The sequence below is a fragment of the Gekko japonicus genome, unplaced genomic scaffold, assembly GCF_001447785.1.
Source record: "Gekko japonicus isolate JY-2015 unplaced genomic scaffold, Gekko_japonicus_V1.1 scaffold1215, whole genome shotgun sequence".
Lineage (NCBI taxonomy): Eukaryota > Metazoa > Chordata > Lepidosauria > Squamata > Gekkonidae > Gekko > Gekko japonicus.
The window spans coordinates 332,121-351,835 of NW_015163638.1; the positions used below are offsets into that span (position 1 = coordinate 332,121).

The following is a 19,715-nucleotide window of genomic DNA, read 5'->3' on the forward strand; positions in this document are numbered from 1 at the left end:
AAAAATTAAATGTTTATTAAGGTCAAGTCTAACTTATAACACGTACAATAACTGCAAAACAGTATACAAAAGTCCCGAGAGTCCAAAATTACAAACCAGCCAGTTAATCACCCCCAAAGTTTTCAACATACATCAACAGTTATAACATACTAACATAATAATTTAATATCAGATCCGTTCCCATATATAAAAACGACTTTTGAACTATAAATCCCACTGACTGGAGTCAGGTTTAAAATACCACAAGTTTGGGAGTCTGCTACTCTATACAACAAGAGGAGTCTCAGCAGCAGGGCGGAGGTCAGAGTGGAGTCAAAAGTGGAGCCATGAGTGATGGCTCGTCCTAGAGGGCAGCACGTTGTGCTCTGTCATGAAGTCAAGTACTGGGAACCAGGTACGTACAAATTTTTCATAAGTTTTACTGGAGCTGTTTTGTATTTGATCTACTATATTAGAAATTTTATTCATCACAAACTGGTCCCAAATCTTGTCATACCAGGATGTCATAGTAGGAAGAGATGGAGATTTCCAGTTTGCTGCAATCGTGAGCCTGGCTGCTGCCAAAAGAATTTATTTCATTTTTTTTGAGATTCCACCTAAAAGGAGATTTATGAGCTCATTCGGAAACTTATGCTTGCGGACAACAGGGATCTGCAGATAAAGCCATAGTCAAGGACTTTCCATACCTTTTATACAGATTCTGGGATACAAAGAGATTCAAGAGGCACGTGTGTAACTTCTGCTTGTCACCTTGCTGCTGGAACAGCCAGGGGAGTTCGTCTGCACTTCTCCACGTCACTCTCTCTTGACTGACAGCAGATTTGGTGCAAAAAAAGGGGAGAGGGAAATCAGTGAAGTTGTGGAGCTTAATTTGCAAAAGGCCTTATTTGCATAATGCCAATTTAATCAGTGCAGTGCGGTTACAGTACAAGACAATTTGGAAACCAACTGCGTACAAACTATCACGTACAACTGAGCATCTCTTCAGTCTTTGGGGCATTTTGTTTTAAAACAATAAAGGGAAGGAAGAGTGTTTTTCCTCCTGCAGAACTGGGACGATTTAAAAAAGGAGCCATTGCCTCAGCTTCCCTGTGAATTATCATGGCTGGGGGAATTTGGACTTGGACTAGTTCACTTGAAGCATGCTTGGGATCTGGAGGAGAAAGGGGGTGTCCAAGTCCAAATTCCCCTAGCCATGATAACTCACAGGGAAGCTGAGGCAATGGCTCCTTTTTTAAATCGTCCCAGTTCTGCACCCAAAAGCCATACTAGCCTATCAAACGCGGGGAGTTTAACAGTGAAGCCACTGGGATTTATGGTCATGACTCAAAGCCTACAGCACCAAGTCACGGCATGTGAATGAGCCATCATGGAGAGAACCGAAGCTGCCAATCAGCTTTGTAGAGTGATCTTGAGTTCAAGTGCTATGGGGGAAGGCTCTGCAATTCTGTTGTGTATGTAGGAGGGGAGTACACCAGGAGAGAAGGAGCTGACTTTATCGCTTGCCTCCGAGGGCAAAAATAACCTGGAGCCAACCCTGAGGTGACAGCTAAGGTCATTTAGAAAGAAATATAAGGTAGGTATCAGAGCTAGGTATAAGTAATATTGATTATATTATATGCTTTTTTCATATCCTGGAAATCTTACCTGAGCTGCATGGTGAAGTAGTCAATCAATTTTTCTCTGCAAGCAGCAAAAGCATTGTGGCCTTCTTCCATGAATTCCAGTTTTACTGTTTCCCAAGCCTAAAATGAGGACAGTAATTGCATAAATTATAAGCTTTTCAAACTAGCATGTCACAAACTGATGGTCTGCAAATCCACCAGATAGGAAACAAAAGAGAAAATAAGAGTCATGCAACCTACAACCTGAAGCCTCTGGCTAGCAAAGCAAATATCCAATGAGGAATTCAATCTCTAAACCTGTGAAGATTTAAGGTGGCAATATTATTCCATGGCGGGGTTGAGACTTGATGCCAAACAACGGGATCCTGAGTCTTGTTCACATCCCTCCTCCTTTTCTCACCTTCTCCTGAGCTAATAATCAGTAGATTCTGGTGCCAGAGTGAAGAACGGAACAGACACACTCCAAAGTTGCAAAGTCTCCAAAGGCTTGTTCACATTGTGTCACACAATGTCTGTCATCACATATGAACCTTGCTTGTGTGTGCATGCGCATATGCTACTTCCTACCCATATTGTAGGAGCTGCAGTGGCTCAAGTGGTTAAGACGCTGAACTGCAAGCTGTGGAAGATCGGTAGTTCAGCAGTTTGAGACCCGGGTGCCACATGATGGAGTGAGCTCCCATCTCTAGTTCCAGCTCCTGCCAACCTAGCAGTTCGAAAGCAAGAAATTGCAAGTAGATAAATAGGTACCACTTCGGTGGGAAGGTAACAGCGTTCTGTGCACCTTGGTGTTTAGTCATGCCGGCCACATGACCACGGAAACATCTTCGGACAGCGCTGGCTCTTCGGCTTTGAAACGGAGATGAGCACCGCAACCCTAGAGTCGGACTCGACTGGCTTTCAAGCAAGGAAACCTTTATCTTTACCCATATTGTGGCAACACAGTTTCTCTACCTCTGGAGCACAAACGTTACGACTTAAGAAGTGGCACAGAGCTCAGCAGATTCTGTAAAGTTCTCTTGGAAGATGGGCAGAAACTGTCACAGGACCCATTCAACAATGTCAACTTAGAGAATCTTACCTGTAAGTGACGGAACTTCAGCAAGCCGCAGCCATATGTTAAAAAGCACATCTTGTGCAGACTGTGAACGACTGAGGCTAGGACTGCCCAGGAGAGCTCAGGGCAGAGCTCCATCAGTTCTGATTCACTCACTCCATTGTGGCTGATGCTGATGAGGCAAAGTATCTGCACAACAAACATGTGGGAGGGGAAATTAACATACTACCATCAGTTTCCTTCATTCTCTGCCTTGCGAACATTGAAACAAATACTGGCCACTAAGAATACAATTAATAACAACAGCAACAAAATCTGTCAGTACTTCAACACAAAGCTACATGTTGTTCTAATATTCTTTTTCTTCAAGGGTCCTCCCTTTGCCCCCACCCCCGAAAAAGTGCCCACAGGAGGCTAGAATCTTGAATAAAGGTATGGCCAAGCAAGGAGTGCACCAAAATTCACAGCCCACTAGAATACAAGTCCAAGAGCACATGCAGGAAGATCTGAGGCACATTTCTAGGATTATTGTTGGAACACAAAAGGAAGTCATGATAGGAGCTTAATGTGGTTTTGGGGGCATAACTGTTTTCTTTTGAGAACTGGAAATAAGATATGGACGATACAGACAAAGTAGAACACCCTGACAGTTCAAGAACATTAAAACTTCTTGTCTGCTCTTCTCCCCAAAACAACTCAAGGAGGCTAAAAAGGAAAATCTAAGCTGCAACTAGCCAAACCATTTTAAATTTCAAATATTTTCATATCAGTTAAAAATCTGTTGTTTTTATCCCACTCCTCCTCCAAGGAGCTCAGGGGAGTGTATGTGAATTTCCATTCCTCCATTTTAGCTTCACAATAACCCTGTGAGGAACAGATTGAGCGAGTGACAGGCCCAAGGTCACCCAACAAACACCATGGCTGAGGAGGGAATCTCAGGCCCCCTAGGTCTAACGCCAACATTCTAACCACGCCAAATTACACTGCCTCTTCTAGCTTCAACTCACTCAAGCACTGTTGATTTACTCAGAACCAAAGAAAGAGAAATATGAAGCACATACAGAAATGTGATACAGTTTGTTCATTCAGGGTCACATGGGACACGATGGGGGGGGGGCTTAGGACATTTTTCTTTAGTTAGGCCCTGTTCACATGGAGCATTTGCTGAGCTGAAGGCATGATAGTCCTGCGGATTTTCCTGGCGTGATCACACCGGAACATCTGGGAGGCGTAGTGCACCCGTGGTGTCCTGCCGAAGATGAGCAGTAAAAACTACCTGGGACGACCTACTGGCAAATGGTTTGCCACGGGCTGCATGCGGACTCCCTGGGTGTAATCGCGCTGGCGCGCAGCTTTCTTCCCCGTCATCCTCTTTGCCACGGGGAAGCTGCCATCGCGTCTGATCGCATAATTGCGCATCAGAAAACGGGGCAAATAGGCACACACACACCCGTGTTTTCAGGCACGTGTGGCCAGGGCCTTAGTCAGCAAACCAGCAGTTTTGCCAGTCTGCCCTGGTCTTGGGGTACCTGGCTTGTAGAGAGGCTCCTAAAACAGAAGCATGTGGGAAAAGAGGAATTTGATTAGCAATTGCTTCTTGCAAGTAGTGCTGCTGATGGGAGAGGAAGGAGCGGGAGACGGAGCACACGTCTGCTGCAGCTGCAAGGATGACTATGGCCTCTTCAAGGCATCGTCTCCTGCCCAATTCTACTTTTAGAAAAATGTATACAGTCTTCAGTTTAGTATAGAAGAAAACCAACGTAACTGAAAAACTATCAGTCATCGTTTTTTAGGGCCGACTACAATAGAAGTCGGCCCTGGCATGATCTGGTCCATGGGGTTGCAAAGAGTCAGACTCGACTGTGAGACTGAACAACAACAACAACAATAGAAGAGAGCTACAACAGAAATACAAACCACTGTATGTTCTCCAGCTTATTACAGTAAAGTATATTACACAGATATTTTATCAAAAGAAGGCAGACAGAAGCAGCAGTGGAATTTTAGCCAGCCACATGAGAGCTATAAAGTCAGTCAAGATTTTATTATTTTGCAAAATGTTGCCACTGTAACCCCCCTCCCCCCCTTTTAATGTCATACATTGGCAAGCACTGCAGCTATTGTAAGAGTTTCATATTAATCAGGCAAAATTAAATTCTGACAGAAGTCAGGTTTGTGCATTTGGCAACTAACACCAAAAATGTTTTGTGTGCTGTTTTGAACTGAACTGGCCTGTCTTCCATTAAAACATTTGGATTTGGGGGGGAAGCACTATATAAATAAAACATAATGTTACTAAGTATGCAAGTTTCTGTAATGACGAAGACAGAGAACCCGGTATGTGCATTTATATACAGGATCTATTATGTGTTTATCCCACTCTTCCTCTGAGGAGCTGCTGGTGGCATAGATGGTTTTTTCTTTCATTTTACCCTCACAACAACCCTGACAGGTAGGCTAGCTTGACAATGACTGGCCCCAGGTGACCCAGTAAACTTCATTGAGTGGGGTTTGAACCCAGGAGACACTCTATGCTACAAGGGACTTGCACATGGAAAACTGTTTCTGAATGTAGAATGTAGAACGTGCTGATTGGGCTAGAAGCTTATTAGCTATTCACCAGTCCCTCCTTTTTAGCTGAAGTATGAAAACCACTACACACGAAAGTGTACATATTTCTCCCAATAGCTACATCAGGCTTTCTACTTGCCTCTTTCAAGAGGCCTCTGTCTTTCTCGCTTTTCAAAGATTCTTGAATGGATTTCAGAACTAACTTGTACAGCAACACCGTGTCTTGGCACAGGAAACACTTCTGTAAGATTATGTCAATATTTTCTATGCTTCCAGCACTGTGGGGGAGAAAACAATAAGGATTTAAAAGCTTGAAATGTCACCTGAAGCGAACCATCTTTTTTTTTTTTTTTTAAATCATGGATGACAACTGCCCTTATTACCATTCACTTCAGGAATGCGCAAATTTCTTAATGCTTGAAAAGAACTGCTGATGTATGCAAAATGCTGTTATGGGGGAGGGAACAGAAGAGACAAAACCAAAAACATGACATTTAGGCAAACTGTGCTGTATGTTTATCTTGAAAAACCCATGGGCCTTAACATTTTATGCGGCACAACAGCAAGTGCAAAAGCCTCCAGTTAGCAAAAACAAAAACAAAACAGTTAGCAAAAACAAAACAAAAAGAACCCTACAAAATAAGAGACGGTCTAACTGTTTAAAACAGGAATTAAATTTGCTCACACAAAAGTGCCTTGAGCAAGGTAGGCACAGATACTGCTCGAACTGAGTGAGTCCCGTGTTACATTACAATCAAAGCAAGAACAGTTCATACACTTTTGCGTGGTGAATGGTTTATACGCTTGATCCGTGAACCCTGTTGCTGACTGACTGCTGTTAAAAGAGGGTTACAACTACAGTGCCAGCATCTGGGCACAGCCGATGGAGTATGACTGACATCATAACAACCCCCCCCCCCCCCGCCCCCCGTCCTGCAGCACCAGTGTAGACTGTTAGGCAGGCAGCAGTTGCCACCACGGAACGCAGCACGGTGGGGTCATGCAGATGGCCTGTGCCGTGGCAACCTGAAGGCTGGATTAGGGACAGAGGAAATAATGCTTTCAGCGTCAGACACGGAGTGTAATTCAGACCCCATTCAAGCCGTTGATTCAAAGGGATCTGGATTCCACTCTCACAAGTTCCATGCAAATGTCATTGTTTAAGACTCACATCTGGGAGACTGGTTCTGTGGAACCCTATGCAAGGAGCACTTACATAGCTACTCTCATCTGACCACAACCTTCATCTTAAAAACAGGAGTTAGGATGCACAGCACGCTGAAGGCACTTCAGCCTTCATAAATAAAGGTTCATTAGCCAACCTTAAGCAGAGTGACATTCTTCTAAGACTTCAGTGGACTTAGAAAGGTGTGACTCTCCTTTGCAACAAAGGAGAGTAACCATTTGTCTGAGGAAGCACTGTAGTGCGCTTTAGCTTTTTAATCCATAATGTTTATTGGCTAACAGAGAGATGCCGAGTGCACAAATGTGCAGGTCTTTGAACTTACCCAGCCATCATTCTAGCCAAAAGGGTGACGTACAGGGCACTGCAAGTCGTACTAGAGTGACAGAATTTCTCAAGCTTCTTCTCCTAGAATGTGAAATTAAGTATTTTATAGAGTAGATAACTGGACGCACAATATATATGCTGAAATACAACTCAAAAACACAGAAGCACATGCCAAGAGGAGTACGAAATGCCTTCACAACTCTGCAATGCACAGTGCAGGCAGCTCGTTAAACCATTAGTTATATAAAGAGAAGCTATGTCAGGCGATATCATTCCAGAAGACACAAAGCCAGATATCTCCATATATGCTAAGAAATTTTTACATTATGTAAAAAAAAACCCCTAATTGAAGAACTACTTGCTGGTATTTGCGGGCATTGATAGGCACAGGATACAAAAATTTTGGCTTTCGTAAGCAATTCGCTCACAGGCTTCTGCTGTGGGCAATAAACTGCACAAATGCCATCTTCAAGTGAAGCAGTAGTCAGTTCCCTCAATGGATTACTAAAGCATGGTTTGCACTAACCATAGTTTAGAACTCAAACTATTGTTTAAGTTTCCAAAGCTTCGTACAAGCTTTCATTTTCCACCGGTTCAACACCCCCATTTCTATGATGCAGGGGTCTCCAGAAGCAGACCAATAATCGTAAGCTTTATTCTGCCTGTTCAGAAATCACACCAAGCCATAGCTAGTGCAAACCATGGATTGCAAATGAATTTCAAACCTTGGTTTCCAATTTTTGGATTGTAAACCATGACGTATCAGTTTAGACTTTACACCAAACCCTAGTTATACTTCTTTTATTTTTGTATACTTTCTCAATTGAGCCAACGTCTTAAGTGATAACCTGGCTGAAGAGGTGCTAACTGGATGCGGTCAACTGATATTTACTAGTTTTTGTCTATCCCAGCTATTGGTATGCAACTTTAAAAGCTTAAATATAAAGTGAAAAATCCAGAGAAGGAGCAGGCATGGTAAGTAATAGTAAAATCCACAAGGCAAGAACACAGTTAAACACATACAACCTGTTGGGTTTCAGTGACACATCTGTGCATAATGGACGGTGCCTCTTGAGTGCTCATTAAGTTATCAAAATGTTGCCGATTTCAAATTATACTAAAGATAAAGAATTTATTTAATGCGTTAAAACACAGTTAAGCTGAGTCTCAGCTATGGCAGCTGAGAACCTCCAGGATGAAAGCCACCATACCTGCTCTTTAGTCAGTTTCAGATTTGCAGAACTGCATTCTTCATTAATGAGAGATTTCACATCTTTTGTATTTAACGGATCAAGATGAAGAGTCGGCCACAGCCTTTCCAGTAAGAGAATGAAGCATTATTTTCGTAGCTAGCATACATAAAAATTCAAATATAACAAAAAAAATTTAAAGACCTTATTGCAGAACTTTGAAGCCTATACTCTTCTCCTGAACTGCAACTTCTTTAATCAATACTATACCACACTGAAAGTCAATGCTCCCTCTAAGCTGTAGAGTCTTATAAGCAAAAATTCTACTTTGTGAGCTACTGGCATTGAAGTTGCAAGTGAGCGATTTGGCTACTGCATAAATTAGTTTGCCCTGGAGCCATCTTTCCTGAGCTAAGACAAAAATGTGTGAGCCGGAGGCTAAAAAACTGTGAGCTAGCTCAAACTCACTTAGCTTAGAGGGAACATTGCTAAAAGTCCACTTATACATGCACTAAAGAATTATGCACAGTACGGTATGCAGTATATAACCTAGCAGCAATCAACAACTCATTTAAGATAACAGGAAATTTCAATGCCAAGGCATGTAAGGGTCTTTCCATGCTGCAGACATGCAACAAATTCCCTCTCTCAAGAACAGGGCATTTCCATACTCACTAAGAGAAGTTTCTGGATTTGTGCAGAGTCCCAAGAATATCACTAGAACTGAGAGAATGCCTAGAACTCTTGAAATTATTTTCCACTAAGAGCAGGACACTCCAGACTACACCCAATAAACCTGGCAGAATATTAAGTATTTTGTGTTCCTTCCTCTTACGGGACCTTTCTGTGCCTGCATCCTGCCAACTGAGGCAGTTCTATCAGACTTTACAAAATCCCCAAATTAAACTCACCTCCATGCTTGTGGACACGTTTCAACATTCACAGATACGACAACCCTGACATTCACTGGCAGGGGGTCGATCAGCCACTTCATGTGCTTTTCAGCTTGCTGAGAAACAACAATTTAACCTCAGAATTCAGAACCGATTAACATGCCAGAAGACCACCAAAATCCCACAGAAAAACTGTCTTCACATACCAGATCTTTTCAGCTGCCTCCATGAGACACAATGGCTATGAGACAAAGAACGGCAACTGTCCTGTTATCCTAGACTCCCACTCCCACAGCACGTGTGCGTGAATCCCATAAAACATTAACCTAAACCCACAGGCCTCAAGACACTGGGATTGCAGGCACCATCTTCAGGGAGCTCTTCCTGACTCTTCTAGGCAGCAGGAAGCAGCAGCATTCACACTTACCCCTCATGTCATTCTCTGTTTCCCAATATTGAAATATCTGGGTGTAATCTGCTCTCCTCCCTCCCAAGTGCAACTTAAACCCTTAACAGATTTTGACTGACCTCAATTGTTTGTTTCATAGATCACAAAAGTACTACATCAACAGCTGGTGCTTAGTGTTATGCAATCCTAAATATGAGAAGTTTAATAGCAAAGCCATTAACAACTGCTGATTATTCCATGAAATATTAAAAACCAAGTGTGCAAATGATACCTGGATTCGGTCAATAGAGTCAATAATTATTATAATGCTGCCTTGGTGGTGAGCAGAGAGTTTCTCTAGCCAACGAGGAAATTCTTCTAATAGTTTTGCTGGATCCAGCGTCAGAGGTGAGACCGACCAGGAATGCTGCATGAGCTGCAAAATGGTTACTGTGATCAAAAAAGTTTTATCTGAAGTTCTGACGCAAGAGACACCATCGATATACTAAAAATGCAGAGTCAAGGAACAAATTGTCCAATGATTCTTTTTCATGTTATAGGAAGGCAGAAAAGTAAATGAATCTAGGCTTGTTTTAAAAAAACAAACAAACAGAAAATCAGTATAAGTGAGAAAACAGGGAGGAGAGGAGGGGAGAAGGGAAGTGTGAGAGATGTTTTGAGTTAAGCCATTTATAACTTATAAGACATCCTCTTTCAGATACGAAGCTGACTTGGTGAGTTGGTCCAGATATTTTCTCTGCATAATGGGAGCCACATGCAGTGTCCTGAGCTCCTGGAGGAAGAATGGGATAAAAATATGATGGACACAGAGGTGACATGTCAGGGGTGAGGTACAGAAGAAAGAGAGTTGGCAAGAGAATTGCATTACAGAGATTCTCCTGAAAAGTAGATACAGTTTTGAGAACTGCACATTGTTCTCTTATTTTATGACTGATGGTATCATTCCTATATATCTGTTGCAACCCATATGATTGTCACCATATCAAGCAGCATCCTACAGAAACGTCTTCCACAGAGGAAAAACTATTACAGTTTTCTTTCCAATATGGCCAAAACACCGTTACGATGCAGCACTTGGGATGGGTAGGATGGCCACCATCGGCCCAGGATAACAAAAGGGATCCTTCTCTCATCAGCACGGACTAGGGCTGAGTTCAGACTGGCAGTTTGAAGCGCGAGGGAGTCGTGGCAAAAAAGACACAGAACAATTTGTTCCAGGTATTCCCGGTCACACTGTACCGACTGAAGCGGGAGCATACCGGGGAGGAGGCGCAAGGGAGCGTTTGCACTGTTGGTCCGTCCCTGGTGGAGGCGCGGCTGTAAGCGGCTTTTTCTCACTCTGGCGACATGTGCCTATGCGCATAGGCGCATCACCAACAGCTTCTAGCGTTCACACTTCTGGGAAGCGGGATCGACACGCTCTCCAGGGTTTGCTACCACTTTCACCTGGTATTTTTTAAACTCGGGAGGGAAGCGTTACAGGATGGTTTGAGTACGGCTGGGGAACGCCAGACAACTGTGCCTGTGTGAACCGGCCCCTTTAATACGTTTGTGAAACGTGCCTATATCAGGCCTATATCGGGCCAAACTGCCAGTCTGAACTCAGCCTAGAAGCATCCCACTGGTGTTGATCTCAGACATGGACCTGGTATTGTGGATGACTTGTACACCACTCTTTGGCATGCCATAGCCAAGACTCCGTGGCACGGGTCTGAGAAATTATTAAATGTTGAGAACACTCAAGTAAAACGCAGGGCATGACCTTTTAAAATGGATTTTAAAAACTGTTACACTCTAGTTAATGACAGTCACATGGTTCGCATGGGGCTTCCTATCCAAGCTAGCCTACATGGCCCGACTTGCTTAACTTAAGTAGCAAAACTGCATCGTGTGATTTCATACCATTCTCTCTAGACCCGGAATGATTTTTTTTTAAAAAAAGAGTGTTTACTAAACAAAAATTAATAAAGAGAGGCTAGCCCAGTTGCATAAAGCCAGATGCCCTGACCTGGAGGGCCCAGTCTAGACTGATCGCAGAAGCCAAAAAAGGGCCCACCTTGGTTAGTCCTTTTGGACGGGAGGCCACTAAGCAAGTAAACTCAGGGTTACTACGCAAAGGCAAACCACCTCTGTTCATCTCTTGCCTTGAAAACCCTACAGGTTGCCATGAGTTGGCAGCGATTTGACGGCACTTTCCACTTCCACAAAGCCAGACCGAAGTACCACCTGTGCAGTACATGGCTGGAAATAGCCAGAAAAGTGTATTACTGCAAGTAAATTTCATTAGTTGCATTAGAATCTAAATTTCTAATATATTTCCAGATATACCAGAGTATGGTTTTATAATTTATTAAAATATAAGATCGTAGATTCAATCTAAGGGAAGAATTGAGAGGTAAATCACATTCTCATCATCATACTTAGGTTGGTGAAAGTGCATGCTGACTGGTAGTAAAACAGGATTACCTTTAATGTGAATCGTTTGAGGATCAGGGCAGGCTCTGCACTGCTTGACGTAGGTTTCCCAACAAAATGATACAGAATTAGTGTATTTGATGAATGCTTCTGTTGCAGCTGAACCCTAATAAATGAAGGAAGAAAGAGAGAAATATTCCCAATCAATTTACCTTTTCTGAAGCTGCGTGGGATAGTGGTTACAATATCAGACTGGGATCTGGGAGATCCAGTTGTGAATCCCCACCCTGCTATGCTATGAAGCTTGCTGGGTGACCTTGGGCCGGACATTTACTCCCAGCATAACTTATTTCACAGGAATCATTCCAGAGGAGAGAGCTTGTTGTAGCAAAATCAAACAGAAATCCAGTAGCGTAGAAATCCAGTAGACTTATAAAATGTATTTCAAGATAACTGGATGAACACTCCAAGCATTTGATGAAGTGAGCTCTGAGTCATGAAAGTTTGCATTGGAATAAATTTTGTTAGTCTTTTGTGAGAATAAAATGGAGGAGGGAAGAATGATATACGCTGCCCTGAGCTCTCTAGAGGAAAGGTGGGACAAAAACGTATTAAGGTCCCTGCCACACGGCAGGGAAAACACCGGCCAAAGTGCGGCAAATTAGAGCTGCACCAAAATAGAGACGCCACAGCGGGATCCCACGGATCCCCTTAGTCGCGGCACCGTTGCTCCTCGGCACGATCAGGTGCCGGGAAGGAAGACACAGTCGGGAGGGGGAGGCTGCCAAACTGCGCATACCTGAGCATGCACAGTTTGGGCTGGAGCCGGGGATGCACCAGCGAAAGGACGCGCCAGCGATCCCATGGCCGGCTTTGATGCAGCCATCTGGGATGAACCAGCACGGTAGGTGGTTCCTTTTTGCAGCGGGGTTTTGGGTGGAAGGGGCGGATCGGGGACGCAAGCACAACGCTTCCCAGATGTTGCAGTGGGATCGCGCCCGTTGCTGCACCCCCGATCCGTCCCTCTACCGGCCCAAAACCTCTCGTGTGACCGGGGCCTAAATAAATCAACAGTGTAGTTAATCTATTGTAGCTTTGGTCTGTAGTACTGCCACCCTGCAAATGGGTAACATCAGTGATTGTCCATACGCATGCATTCTCTTTTTTAGCCCCCACCTGGTGGAATGGATATCTGATGAGGCCAGGAAAGCTCTCGCACTTAAAGGTAAAAGGGCTATACTGTAACAGAATGGTTCAGGAAGGAGCTTTATAAGAGAAAGGGACTGTGCAGACCATATCACTGTACAAAGAACATATCACTGTTTGCTGTATGTATTATCCTGTTGTCACTACATTGTTTTCTACTGATGTAATAACATTTTTCTGCACTCTGTATCATGTCTAGGGACGGGCACGAACCAGCTCATGAACTTTTGTTCATGATGATTTCTGGCCGGTTCATGGTTCATGAATGCAGCCCGGCCACAAGCTTCCATGAAATTTTAAGCCAATTTGTGGAGGTTCGTGGGGAACAAAAAGCAGGGGTTTAAACTGTTTAGAGCCTGAAACTGAGCCACGGAAGCAAACTGCCCCCTCCACCACTCAGCTGTTTCAGGCACGAACCTCACGAACCCGGTTCATTTCATATGCGAGCCAACTGGATTCAAACGATTTGTGGTTGGGTTCATGGTTCACTCACAAAGCATGAACTGAACCACATTTCCGTGGTTCATGCCCATCCCTAATCATGTCTAATATGCTATGCTTGTTCAGATTTATGTAACCCTAGTCCTAGTACATTAGACATCTCTTCATACTGACTATAGCAACTTACACTGTGTAACCCTGAGTCTCAGTGAGAAAAGCATACGATAAATATACTAAATAAATTAAAAAATGATAAATCATTTGAAGCTAGTTTTAATAGTGCAGTCCTACACAAAATTACTCCTGTCTTTGTCCACTGATTTCAGCAGGCTTAGCCTGGAATAACATTTATTTATTTATTGAATTTCTACCCCACCCTCCCAGTCAGAGCCGACTCAGGGTGGCTTACACAAAAACAGATAAATTACACTAAAACATAAGTTAGAATTAAAACAATTCTAAAACCACAATAAAGTGCTAGTAGTCATTGTTATTCATACGATGGTAAAGGTAAAGGTAAAGGTTCCCTTGCTCGAAAGCCAGTCGAATCCGACTCTAGGGTTGCGGTGCTCATCTCCGTTTCAAAGCCGAAGAGCCAGCGCTGTCCGAAGACGTTTCCGTGGTCATGTGGCCGGCATGACTAAACACCAAGGCGCACGGAACGCTGTTACCTTCCCACCGAAGTGGTCCCTATTTATCTACTTGCAATTTCTTGCTTTCGAACTGCTAGGTTGGCAGGAGCTGGAACTAGAGACGGGAGCTCACCCTGTCTTGCGGCACCCGGGTCTTGAACCGCTGAACTACTGACCTTCCACAGCCTGCAGTTCAGCGTCTTAACCACTTGAGCCACCGCAGCTCCTTTCATACGATGGTAGCAGCCATTATTCAGTATTCTCAGCTCGCAGTCAGCTCACAGTGTTCATTTTGATTGTCCTTGCAGTGCTTGATGTTTTTTAGGCTGTTGGTGGCAATTTCCGGAATCTAGGGCCCTCTCCCATTCAACCATCTGTGGTTTATCACTGGTGGTGGCAGCAGCTCCAAAAAGCCTGGTGGAAGAGCTCTGTTTTACAGGCCCTGCAGAATTGTAAGAGATCCCACAGAGCCCTGATCTTTGGGAACTCATTCCACCAGGATGGGGCCGCCACCAAGAAAGCCCTGGTCCTGGTCATCGACAACCTAGCCTCCTTAAGACCCAGGAGGGCCGCCGGTTCTGAGCCCCTGATCGCAGTGATCTCTGGGGGACATGTGGGGAAAGGCAGTCCCTCAGGTATGTAGGTCCCTGGCCATAAAGGGCTTTAAAGGTAATAACCAGCATCTTGAAACGAATCCGGTATGCTATCGGCAGCCAGTGCAACGCCTTTAGCACAGGCTGTATGTGCTCCTGTCTAGAGAGCCCCATCAAATGCCTAGCCATGGCATTCTGCACCAGCTGCAGCTTCCGGATTTGAGACAAGGACAGCCCCATGTAGAGAGCATTACAATAGTCCAATCTCGAGGTGACCATCACATGGATCGCTGTCGCCAGGTCATTGTGTTCGAGGAAGGGAACCAACTGCATGATCAGACGAAGATGGTGAAAGGCCAATTTGGCAGTGGCTGCTACCTGAGCCTCCATAGTTAAGGAGGCATCCAGGAGCACTTCCAAACTCTTAACCTCTGGCGCTGGCACCAATGGTGCCCCATTGAAGGTTGGGAGTGGGATCCCTAACCCCGGCCCGCTCCGACTTAGGAAGAGGATCTCCGTCTTCGTTGGATTCAGTTTCAGTCAGCTCAGCCTAAGCCAACCAGCCACAGCTTGTAGCACCCAGAAGCACAAGGGACTAGAAAGGTCACAGGGACAGGATGTACTGACACTGCCATAACCTGGAAGGCTGCTGAAGTGCTCAGAGCCAGCCAAAGCCAATCATGCCTTAGTTAACTTGGGCAAAAGTCAGTGCAAGAACTGGTAAATCTGACATTTTATACTCTGATTTGTGCACACTGATGCCATGCTGGGAATCACTGTTACATACTGTTGTTATCACTGTTACACACTGTTGTTATCAGTTTCTTATTCAGAGATAAAACTGTAGTTGTTAGGAACACTTTAAAACAAAATACCATTTTGATAGCAGAAGAGATTTTCCAGAGCCTGGTCCTCCAGATACAAGAAGGGGTGGAATGGGTGCCGGTGCTGCCACTAAGTCATTTAGACGCTCATAATACTGCGGACAAGAAAAACCCACAAAACAACGTAAGAAGTCTGGAATAAAATCAAGAAATATAATGTGACCTGTGACTCCAGTGCCTCAGCCCTGAATTAACAGGGATCTGAACAGGGGCTGGAGATAGCTCTCAGCTCTCCAATTTAACAAGAAGATTTTTTTTTTGTATTTCAACAAGTATGGCTCATTATTTCAACAGCAGAAGATTCAAAAGGCATGGGCCGTGTTATTACAGCAAAGCCTCCTGCCTGAAGAGAAACAAGGAACACAACTGCATCTCTTGAATATAGGCACTTCTGGCAATTTTCCCAGAACCAAGTGTGTTGTCTGCCTAATGCACATGGCCTCCTTCAGATTAAGGAGCGAAAGCCCCCCGAGGATGTTCTCAAATCCCGCTCCTTCTGCAGAACGGCAGCTTGGCTGTCTGTGAAGAGGAAACAGACGCAAACCCACATTTGCCTCGAGCGCCGGGTACCAGCTTACCTTCTCAAATCCCAGCTCACAAGTCGAATTGGAAGCCTGCTGGAAAGCCTCCATCTGTTCTTGCTCATCGTGCGCATCCCACAGCACATCGCCAAAGATTTCCTCTTCAGGAACAGAGGAGCTGTCATTAATAATAATAATAATAATAATAATAATAATAATAATAATAATAATAATAATAGAAGATGGAAACCAGGATGGAGACACAGGAAAAGCTGTGTAGTATGGGTGAAAGGCAGGAGGAGAAAGTGGGTGAAATTGCCCCTCCTGCCTGTTCTGGCAGCACCCCTTTTGTTGATCCAAGAGCTCAATTGATGGAAGAAGCAGAGGCAGCGGTTTTGCTGGTTTTCCTCAGTGCAGCTTCCAGTGTTGTAGGGTTTTCACCCAAATGGGTCTCCCACCACTCATCATTGCCTTTTTGAGAGTCACAGGCTGCTGTTGAACCAACGGGAGGGTGAGAATGAGCCACCTCTGCCACTGTCTTCCATAAGATCCAACTTGGCATTGAAAAAGATTCTTAGACCAAACCCCTTGTGAACACATATTTAAGCTCTGGTTCTAAATAAAGCTACGGCTGCTCAGTGGCCGTTTATAGGGGAAACAGATGACTGAGACATCTGTTCAGACAATGGCTATTTCTACATGGCAACGATGCTCCATGAAGGTCTCACAGAATCCACACATCAGTTTTCTCTGCACTTTCCTTGCCTCTGCACTGCCTGCCCCCCCACACACACACAGCCACCATTTTTCTCCTGTACCCCCAGAGGGCTTTTTGGGGGTCTTCCTTTTTTAAAAGAACTGGCAATTGCCAAGTTGTTATAGTTTAGAGACTTGAAAATTCAGAAGACCTACTAGATCGTGGTAATAGTTCATTCCGACATTATTGTGCTTTGGCAATCTAACAATTACCAAGTTTTTAAAAAGCACAACAAAAATCTCAGTAGGTGAAGTGTATGTGGGGCGGCACACAGGACTGAGGCAAAGGAAATGGCACCAAAAATACACACCTTCCCATCCACATAGCATGCAAAGGCACTACTGCAAAATTTTCAAAATGACTGTATCAAACCAGGTTTGAGAAAGACTGCACCAAACTATGGGATCAATTCCTTATGGATTCTGTCACCAACAAAATTAATAACACAACTTTGAAACCTGTACTTAGACCCATAATGGAAAAATGGGCTCCTATACTAGAATTTTTAGCCTCAGAGGAATATTTACCTGCTTCCTGGCAACACATGCAGAAATGGCTATGATTGTTCTTGCGCTTTGCTGATCGAACACAGATTACACCTCTTATTACTTACCTTCATGAATTCACTTTATGCTTGTACTTTACTCTCTTATAGACTGTTAAACGGTAGATGTCAGTAAATTTATAGATGATTTGACTTGTTTCACATAATAGTTATGTTTGTTTGAATTGTGACTGTATTCCACTTGAATATGAAAACATTTTATTCTGTAACAGATTGATTACTAGATTGTCGCATTGGACTCACATGCTACTTGTTGATTGTTAAAATAAATAAAAATTATAAATAAAAATAGAAAAGAAAGAAAGACTGCACCAAAGCAGAGGAAAATCCAGAAAGTGAACATTTAGAGGATGATGTCATACCAGAGCAAAACTTCAGTGTGTAAGCAACAAACAAGAAGCTGAAGGCACTTGTAGCTCACCTTCACAGAAAACACTTTTGCAAAGCACGTTTATCTCATTTTCCCTTTACATTTTTAGTTGTAAGATTAAAGCATCTTAAGCAGACACCTTAAAATAGAGTGCATTAAAAGTGGCCTTAATCATGCAAACGAAGAAATGTGCTGCATAAGAAAGTACCTGCTTTATGGTCTTTTCTACATAACTGTAGACTGCATGTGCTCCCTCCTCTGGTCCCCCCATGTGACTGATGATCTGGAAGAACAAGGGAAGGAATCTGTAATGATGAGGTCACCGTGTGGCTGCCGAGACTGAGATGCAGCAAGTGTTTTTTGGATGGCATAAGCACCATAACCTATTCAAAAAGGCTCCCTATTTTAAAACGAAAACCAGGTAAGAACATTTATGTTCCATGGCAACAATACATTAATCTTCACAGTCCAACAAAAACCTAAAGGACCCAAAGTTCTTCTAAAACAGAGAACAGGTCTCCGACAGGAATGTGATCAATGTATTCACTATTTATAAACCTGAGACAGTCCGACTTTTGGATTTTATGGCATGGCTGACAAAGCCCCACTCAGGTAATAACTCTAATCCAGTCCAGCAGCTCTGCTACACAGAGGCCCCTGCCACACGGGGAAGAAAAACATGGGCAAAGTGCGGCTTTTTAAAACCGCACCAAAAGAGACACGCGGCGGCAGGATCACATAGATCCCCGGAGCCGCCGCGCACTTCCTCCCCAGCACGATCAGATGCGGGGGGGAAGCCACTGACAGGGAAGCGAGGCAGCCGAACTGCACATGTGTGAGCATGCGCAGTTCGGCCGAGAGCCGGGATTGCTACGAACGAAGAGCGTGCCGGCGATCCCACGGCCACGCTTGATGTGGCATCCCAGGTAAGTCCTCCTCTGGGGGTGGTTCTTTTTTACAGTGCGTTATTGACCTGAAGGGACGGATCGGGGACGGGTGCGAGCCAATTCCCAGATGTTGCGGTGTGCTCACACCAGTTTGCTGCGCCCCCGATCTGTCCCTCTCCCGGGCCAAAATCTCCCGTGTGACCAGGGCCAGAGTGTATCTAATAGATATGTGGAGCTCTGCATGAGGACAGGCTGACTCATTCTCTTCCACGGCCTTGGGGAATTTGGCATGCATATGCAATGACCGTGATCATGACATCCACCAACAGTGAAAAGAATTTGTGCAAAGTTTCATGGATGCACAAAGACATGCCAGACTTCTGCCTCATAGCCTCTGTGTGTGTGGCCCAAAAATCAAGAGCTTTTGAATGGCACCAAAGCTACCTGAGAGCAGTTTCATGAGCTGAATCCTAAGAACTGCAGGGGGAGCTCTGTTTACAGAATATTTGTCATTCCCTCTTTTTCACTGCAACCCCTTGTGCCCCGCCCACCCCCAGTTCCCTCCTGAGAGCCTGGTGGATCCTCAGGAATGACATCAGATGCTGTAGGTGGATTTGAAGCGGAAAGGAGGAAATAATCAGAAATCTGTCTGAAAAAAGGGATTTGGATCTAACCCTATGTTTAATAAGTGGCCAATTTTTAAAAAAACACACAAAGTGATTTAAAGATTAGGAAATATATTCTTAAAGAGCAGTAAAAACTCTGCTTGGTTAAAAGTAAATTGCCTTGGTGCGCCTCATTGTGGGATGGAGTCATGGGGACATCTCATTCTTCCCCGTCCTTAGGGCCCAGGTGTGTTACAATGGGAACTACTTTAAACCTAAACCACAACAAGCTGTTCCAGGTAACACTCTAGTCAGGGGTCATCTCCTGGAAAAAGAGGCGCAGGAGCTCATTAGCATAACTTATTTGCATATGCCACACCCTTTGACATCACCGGAAGTGTGTCAGAAGGCAACACCCACTACTCAGGCTCCACTGGACTGTTTTGGATTGCTAGCTATTGGGGGGGGGGGAACGTGCAGATCTGTCCTCGCAGAGGAGAGGGAGATTATACCTGAATAAAACTTGGTCTTAAAGGTGCCACTGGACTGTTTTGGACGGGGGGCCGGGGGGGGGGCGCTGCAGC

The 19,715-nt window shown here is 44.3% G+C and overlaps 1 protein-coding gene across 1 annotated transcript in view; it reads right to left on the minus strand.

Moving 5' to 3' along the window:
- NPHP3 (nephronophthisis 3 (adolescent)) overlaps window positions 1-19,715 on the minus strand; it is a 44,945-nt gene that overhangs the window by 11,380 nt on the left and 13,850 nt on the right. Inside the window, exons 8-19 of the mRNA XM_015407582.1 lie at window positions 17,844-17,922; window positions 16,005-16,165; window positions 15,418-15,521; window positions 11,722-11,836; window positions 9,527-9,670; window positions 8,865-8,962; window positions 7,975-8,077; window positions 6,762-6,844; window positions 5,393-5,531; window positions 2,707-2,871; window positions 1,648-1,745; window positions 687-809 (exon numbers count right to left, since the gene is read on the minus strand). Coding sequence (XP_015263068.1) covers window positions 687-809; window positions 1,648-1,745; window positions 2,707-2,871; window positions 5,393-5,531; window positions 6,762-6,844; window positions 7,975-8,077; window positions 8,865-8,962; window positions 9,527-9,670; window positions 11,722-11,836; window positions 15,418-15,521; window positions 16,005-16,165; window positions 17,844-17,922 — 1,412 coding nt within the window. The remainder of the gene's footprint in view (window positions 1-686; window positions 810-1,647; window positions 1,746-2,706; window positions 2,872-5,392; window positions 5,532-6,761; window positions 6,845-7,974; window positions 8,078-8,864; window positions 8,963-9,526; window positions 9,671-11,721; window positions 11,837-15,417; window positions 15,522-16,004; window positions 16,166-17,843; window positions 17,923-19,715) is intronic.